At 25.6% G+C, this 7636-nt stretch overlaps 2 protein-coding genes and 1 long non-coding RNA gene across 4 annotated transcripts in view; 1 reads left to right on the top strand and 2 right to left on the bottom strand.

The window, feature by feature from the left end:
• LOC126899791 (transcription-associated protein 1-like) overlaps positions 1-506 on the bottom strand; it is a 37311-nt gene extending 36805 nt beyond the window's left edge. For both annotated transcript variants that reach the window (XM_050674984.1, XM_050674989.1), the window contains exon 1: positions 469-506. In XM_050674984.1, the coding sequence (XP_050530941.1) occupies positions 469-491 (23 nt within the window). In that variant the 5' untranslated portion in view covers positions 492-506. The remainder of the gene's footprint in view (positions 1-468) is intronic.
• Positions 507-2243: 1737 nt separating this feature from the next.
• On the top strand, positions 2244-4823 carry LOC126899845 (uncharacterized). Its single transcript, XR_007702715.1, has 4 exons — positions 2244-2442; positions 2507-2577; positions 2650-2735; positions 2812-4823. It is a non-coding gene; the product is annotated as an uncharacterized LOC126899845 (long non-coding RNA).
• Positions 4824-4892: 69 nt separating this feature from the next.
• On the bottom strand, positions 4893-7598 carry LOC126899835 (uncharacterized). The gene is made up of 5 exons (XM_050675066.1): positions 7384-7598; positions 7195-7290; positions 6190-6277; positions 6047-6133; positions 4893-5125 (listed from the first exon to the last, which is right to left on the bottom strand). Exons 1-5 carry the CDS (start codon positions 7431-7433, stop codon positions 5015-5017), a joined length of 432 nt encoding a protein of 143 aa, XP_050531023.1. The 5' UTR covers positions 7434-7598; the 3' UTR covers positions 4893-5014.
• Positions 7599-7636: the final 38 nt, after the last annotated feature.

Here is a 7636-nt window from a genome sequence, read left to right as displayed (position 1 = left end):
ATATTTAACTTTATAATGCTATAACTTATTGAAAAGTTTATGGATCCACACAATTTTTTTATGAGAAATAATATTTTTTAATAAACCTTTTTTCATTCGACATACTTTATCTTAATCGAGATATTAATAAGGAATAAGCAGATCAAGTAGCTTTTGGAATAAAACACCAATTTTTTTTAAATTAAACACTATCTAAAGATTTGCATCGAAGCGTTTATTTTTGATAGTGATTTTAATCACTGTCAGATATCATTATACTTGATCCAACTATGCCACGTCACCACTGTGCCGCGACCCCCCTGTGCTGGGTTTTTTTTAACCTATTTTTTTTTTGTCTTTTAAAGTGAAAGTTTATAATAAAAAAAAAATGAATTTACTACCATAACTTTTTAAGCTCAATTTGCAAGTTAAAAAAATGGTATTCTTAAGATTAATATGCAACCAGGAAATTTTATAATTACTATTTACAGTAAATTTTTTATTTCATCCATTGTTAAATTCAGGTGAAAGTAAAAATCATTTTTTTTTTTAGATTTATGATTTATATAGCAACATGTTACGAAAAAATTTGGAATGTTATAGACTGGTAGTAGCACACACAAATAGAGTAAAAAAATTAGGTAAATTTCAAAGTAAAATTATATAATATCAAATCTAATTTGTTTTACATATACTTTCGTACTAGTAAAGAAAGATGTATAGCCACTTCGAATACTTTGAGAAAAACGAATGTTGGAAAATTTTTGTTAACCTTGAACAATTAGTCATTAGTATTTATAAATTTTAATATAGAATAAAATCACTGGAGAGACTGTAGGACGTCTCCTTCTTTCAAAAAACTCGTATACGTCTTTTTTCCTTAATATTGTTTAATCATCGATATATCTTATCAAAGAAATATTTTACGATAATTTTGTAGTAAATAAATAAAATATAATAAGGTTAAGGTACTAAAATAAATAACACGTTCCTTTTTAATAGTAAAATATATATTCAAGTAATCATTAGTATTTTATGAATATAAAATTTTACATTATTTTTAGAAAAAAAACAAATTATAATATTTTATGAACTTCGTTTGTCATAGGGATGTATTCAAACATTTTATCGTATACAATTTGTATTGTTATAATATAATTTGTATTATAATAATACAATCAAACAATATGCTGTAGTGTTGGTCGAAAAATTTTCATCGGATTCAAATTCTAATCTAATATCTACTGGCGCATTTTTTAATTTTTCGTTTTGCCTTGAGATTTGATCTAAACGCATATTAATTCTGGTACTAATAATTTGCAACTATGATGTACTTTTATAAAGTATAATTCAGGGAACATAATGTAGAGGATATTATTTTAAACGTGATAAAGTCATTGAGGGCGTGTGAATTGTTAATATCGGATAGGTTAATGCACACTCGTGTTCGTTAAATATATGTATAGTATCAAAAAATTGCTTGTCAGTAAACCGAATAGTAATTAATATACACACGAATTTCAGAAAAATATTTCAACTAAAGGAAGTAGTCAGATGATTATGGAAAACAATACCTAGAAAACTAGAAAAGTTATTAACATGGCCGCCGGGGATTGACGGCCGGTTATAGAAAGTGTACCGGAAATCATGTGAAAAAAAGAGGCACGGTACGGGATTAGAACCCGCGACCCAAGGCGTCGTATAGACAAACCTTACCACTAGGCCACCGTGCACTTATGATTCAGATCCCGATACACTTTCATTTAGGTTGATAACGTGATGTGCGGCTGAGGGAAACACGGTACTGTGTCATTATTAACTTAGGTAACATTGACGGTTAGCTCAAATACAGAAATGTGTCGTCATCATCATAATATGAAATAACAGTGGACTGCTCTATTAGTGTCCATAACAATGGTCGTTCATTTAAGATTATTAATATTTTTATTTATAAATTATATTCATAAGAATGACATGATTGTTTTTCTTTAAGAAATTCATAAACTATACTTGCCAGCTCTCTTTACTCTTATCTTAATAATAAAACACTATGTGTAAAACCCTAAATTTATAAAAAAAACATATATAATAGTAACATAACATATATATATAAACAAACTATATTAACGTCATATAAAATATCAAAGTGATTTGTATATTATTCGAATGTATTAATTTATATATTTGATGCTATTTTATATATTAGTTTCTATATTTTATGATTGCTTGTCAGTAAAATAATTAGCTATTTATATATATAGCTTATATATATAAACAAACTAAAGGGATTTTCTCCTACCGATTATCACTTTTATACGTTTAAAAAAAAAATCTATTTTGCTATATAACTGGAGAAACAGCATAAATACGTTTAATAATTCGTTTTCATGTGTTCTACTAGTTTCTTTATGTTCATCAGTCTTATTTTTTAATATAGAAGATCGAAAATCATTAATAACATAAGTAATATATAGTTACATTTTTCAAAGTAAAATAATTTTGAAAATAATATTTTTTTAATTTTCAGTAAAATTATTTCAGTATATTCCCTGAGTTACATTTCAAATTGGGGAGAAATAATTCAAAAATCGAGTTAAAGTATGCTATATTTTACATATGTATACATTTTTTCTGAAGCAATGTGTTGTAATAATAATTTTTAATCTTTAGGAAGATATTTTCACTGTGTTCATTTGCAAATATTGAAAATAAATTTTCCATTGAGGTTTTAATTGTTTTTTTTGTTTGAGAATAAAGTAAGTTATTAATATTTTTGTTACTAAACTCCACTATTCAGTTCGAAATGTACATATTTCTTTTTATTAATTTTAGTCGTAAAACTTTTATACAATGCATCTTCCATTGAGCATAAATGATGTCGAAGACTTCGTTAGGTACTTGAAAGCGCAAAATGTTCCTCAATTTAATATATTGGCAGACATTTTGTACGAATCAAGAAATTTTAAGGTGTCTGAGAAAGGCATTAAATATAAAGATGCATTAAAAACTCCCGTGACGCTTGATATGATTAGAAGTGACTATGAAATTTATAAATTTGAAATACGTTCAAACGTATACAATTTATTGTTTGGGCAAAAAAACTATTTGAAGTTTTAATTTTTTTTATTCTATATTATCACATAATGTAAACAATGAAATTATGTACTCCATATGCACAACTGATGATTGCATACGTGATATGGTATATGATCAAGATAGTTTTACAATAAAATATATTATAGATCAAATATCCATTAATCAGAATAGTATGTACTATTTAATTTTTAATTTTCCATTACGTTCAAATGTCATTATTGTGATAATCAATTATTTAAATGGTTCATTTAAAAAAACTTATGTATATAGTATTTCTTTTTTTAAATTTTTTAATTAGTTAATTTAAGAGAAACTAACAATCATTTATTTTAGAAATGATTTATATAGTAACATGTTACCAAAAAAATTGGAATATTATAGTCTAGTAGTAGCACACACAATGATGTGGGAGATCGTGTCAAGTGGAAGTTTATGATAAGGGTGGCAGACCCCAAGTAGTTGGGATTAAAGCGAGGAAAAAGAAGAAGAAGAAGTAGTAGCACACACAAATAGAGTAAAAAAATTATTAAATTACAAAGTAAAATGATTTAATTTTGTAATTGAAACCTATCATATCAAACTTGATTCGTCAATAAATACTCTAAAAACATTATAAATGAATGATTTTAATTGTTTGTATGGAGAACATGGGAAAAGTAACTGTTTAATTGATAAATTAGAATATTTTTCCAATTTTTGAGGGTATATCTTCAATATTCCTTGATCTTTATTGAAATTATTGAATTTAAATGAGATAAAATCAAAGGAGTTGAAAATTTATTTTAACTTAAAAAGAATTAAGAAAAAAATGCAAAAATTCCTTGCCTTACACGGATTGAAACCTTGTACCCCAAGCGCGTAAAACACAAGTGTTACCGACTCAGCAACCGTAAATTTAAACCGTCGACTGAAAAAAAATGACAATTTTAAGCTAGTTCAAATTTCAAAGTTATATTATTGACTTAAAAATTAAAATAAGCTTAACTTTCTATGCTATATCAATTTGATTTATATAATATTTATGAAAATCAGTGTACTCGCCTTGTAAGGTATTTTAAAATAAAATAAAATACAAAACCCAAAATTTTAACACAAAAATAGCATATTTTTGAATACGGTAGTGTTTTTCACCATGAAGACAAATCCAGAGGTCAAATTTTTTTTTTTTAAATTAAAGTATATTACATATGCTTTAATTTAAGGTATATATAAAAGTGTCAGTCTTTCCAGAACATTTTCAAAAGTTAAGTTGAAAAAGTCAATTAAAATAGTTACCATTTTGAAACCTTTCCTGTGAGCTGGTAAAGGGCCAAATGTTCACAAAAATATATCATGATGGGTAAATAAGAAAATTAGCGATTTTTAAATTTATAATTTTTTGGAAGATTTCTCCCATTTACGGGGAACGAGGGAATTGTTTTCAATTTTTGAGGGTAGTGTCTTTGATTAGATACGATTTGTGATCTGTTGACGTATTGTTGAAAGAAATCGGTTAGGTGAGATCTGAGAAAATGTGGTAACAGACACAAAAAGAATATATCTTTATATCTTTATCGTCAATTTGTTAGTAATACATTTCCTACACAATATTTATTGTGCCCAGTGTAGCTGGGTAATTTTACTGGAATCAGTAACCTACCTGTAAGGATAGCTCAAAAAACCTAATGCACATAGGAGCAAGAGGGCTCCAGGGCACCGGATCTGAGCCAGAGCCCCAGCTAGGCAAAGCATAGTATTTATTATTTATTATACCTATAAATTTAATTTATTTTACGAATATTAAATTAATAAGCATTAAATAAAAATATACAATTAAATAATTAACAAATAATGAAATTTATTTTTCCTAAAAAAATATATTGTATAAAATTTAAAAGGAATTTTACTTAATTTCATAATAAAAATTTATCACAATTTTTTCCTTAAAGAGAATAGAATTTTAAGATTGTTTTGTTATAAGTTCTTGCTCTCGTACCAACATTGACTCTTTACGATGTTCTCTTTGTAATGCTTCTCTCTGTTTAGCCACACGCAAGACATTTGCCCTTTTCTAAATAAAATGAAATTATAAATATTAAATAGTAAATAGTAAAAAATTTCCAAAAATAATAACGCTAAATATGACTCCATTTTGATTTCTATTTTTTAATATTAATTACACTGTATATCAGTAATAAGTTGTCTAGGTATTTTATAAAAAAAATTTTCTTTATTGTTATAATTTATTCAGTATGTCAAGAGAAAATTTGGCAGAAGTATATTTTATAAGTATATATGAATTAATAATTTTTGAAATTATCCTTATCCTTATATTCCTTATCCTAAACTTCTACTTGTCACAATCTCCCACATCATCTACACTAACATCAGCTGTCCTCATATCGCATTCAATAACATCCCTTTATCTCTTTTTTGGTCTTCCTAAACCTCTTCTACTTCAACATATATTTCTATAACTGTTCTTACATCTTTTGATTACTCTTTCCTCATATTATGACTAACCATCTAAGTCTATTTTCTCTTATCTTATCCACAATTGATGCTATACCTCTACTCTTTCTTATATGTTCGTTCCTTATCCTATCTTCTATAGTCACTCCTCTCTATCTAAGTATTCTTATCTCTGCTACACTCATTCTTTGCTCTACTTCCTCTAACACTCTGAACCACCATACATCGTAGATGGTCTCACTACAGTCTTATGGAACTTTTCAGCCTCATTGGAATTCCATAACACACCACGAGATACTTCTTTCCACATCCACTACGACTTAATCCTGTGTTTTACATCCTCATTAATACCACAGTTTTTTTTACCCTTTGAACTATTAAGCTTAAAAAAAAAGCACTCCCATATTGTATGTTTAGACACTGAAGTCATATTACATTTCTATAAGGTATCTTTTTCAGTTATACATGATTTTTTATCTAGAGAATTATATTTTAATATTAATTACATTTATAAACTTACTTCCATTGATATGGTTTTTCTATGTAAAAAAATTAATTTCTTTTTTAATTCAGTAAGTTGTAGATAACAATTCTTTATTGATGTGAACTACAACAGTTAATTTTATAATTATCTAAAACTAGTAATTATTTTTTAATTTTTACCATATCTTGAACATCACATTCATTTAATAGGACTGATAATTCTTCATTTTCTTTACTTAGTTCATTTATTAAAGATTCTTGCTTTTCCCTAAAATTATAAAAATATTTATTAGAAATTATAGCAGAAAATTTCTTTTGATTATATAAAATTATGATTAATTTATAAAATAGGCCTAGACTTGGAGCATTTAAATAGTTTACAGATTTCTTTAGGTAATTTTTATGAGAAAATATTTTATATATCTAACAATAGATAAGTAATCTAGTAGATAATATCTTACACATACTTGTAAACATTTTACTAGTGCTATAAATTGATATGACTAAACTAATAATAGATATTTAATTAAAGAATAATGTTTTGTTTTTTAAAAAACACCAGGTGGTAAATTAAACTAATAAAAAGGGGATATAATTTAAAAATTTGCTAAATTGAAAAGTTAATAAAATATTTAAATTTTGTAACACATTCTTTTTTTTTAATCTGAAGCTTTGACAGCTAAGCCATTACTTTATAAAAAAAACTGAAGAACTTGAGCACATGTTCAATTTTGGTCAAATTACTTTTTTGTGTAATAGAAAAAAATAATCTGCATTGATTAGTGCAATAACCAGATACGTTCAATTTTTATATATAAAGTTGTAATACTAATAGATACGTTTTCAAAAATTAATCACAAAACATGTCCATACATTTTTTTGTCTTCTAAAAAGTTGGACGTGTCTTATAGTTGCTCCCAGATCTTCAATTGTAAGCATACATTAAAATTTGAAATTCACACTACATAATAATAATGCAATATTAGAAACTTTCAAATTATTAACATTACTTACACATTAATGGACACATATGATCTTAGTAATCATTTCAAGGTTACATGACAATTGAACTTCCTCTATCATTTGGTACCATAGTAAATATTACTACTATAGAAGTAGTATCCATCAAAGTGTTAAATATGATTTATAAGTGGGACAAATTATTAGTAAAGGATAGTTACTTACACAACATCTTTGAGTTCTGTTTGAACATCTTTTAAATCTGGACTCAGTTGATTAACGTACGAATTAATTAGAAATAAACCCGCCGAGATATTTGAACTAAAGAACATTCATTATTATTATTATTATTACTTTTAAGTATATTTGTAATTATATAGAAAACATTAAATAAAAATTTGATATTAGACTTACTCCGAATGATTTTCTACAAATGCTGTTTCGGTTGTACAATTTTCTGCCATTACTTAAAATATCCTAAAAGTTAAATAATTATTAATAGTTTAAAAATTAATTTAATATAATAATAATATTTTATGGTTTAATATTTTAATTTGTAATATTAAAGAAAGAAAGTTAAGAAAAATATTATATATTTGATATTATAGTCTATTACTGACGACTCCATAAATATTATCATTCAAATAAATAAATATTAATTGTAGCT

The sequence above is a fragment of the Daktulosphaira vitifoliae genome, unplaced genomic scaffold (genome assembly GCF_025091365.1).
Source record: "Daktulosphaira vitifoliae isolate Bord-2020 unplaced genomic scaffold, ASM2509136v1 Scaffold_2, whole genome shotgun sequence".
NCBI classification, from domain to species: domain Eukaryota; kingdom Metazoa; phylum Arthropoda; class Insecta; order Hemiptera; family Phylloxeridae; genus Daktulosphaira; species Daktulosphaira vitifoliae.
Note: the sequence above shows the minus strand (reverse complement) of the source record. Positions and strands in the feature narration are given on the sequence as shown.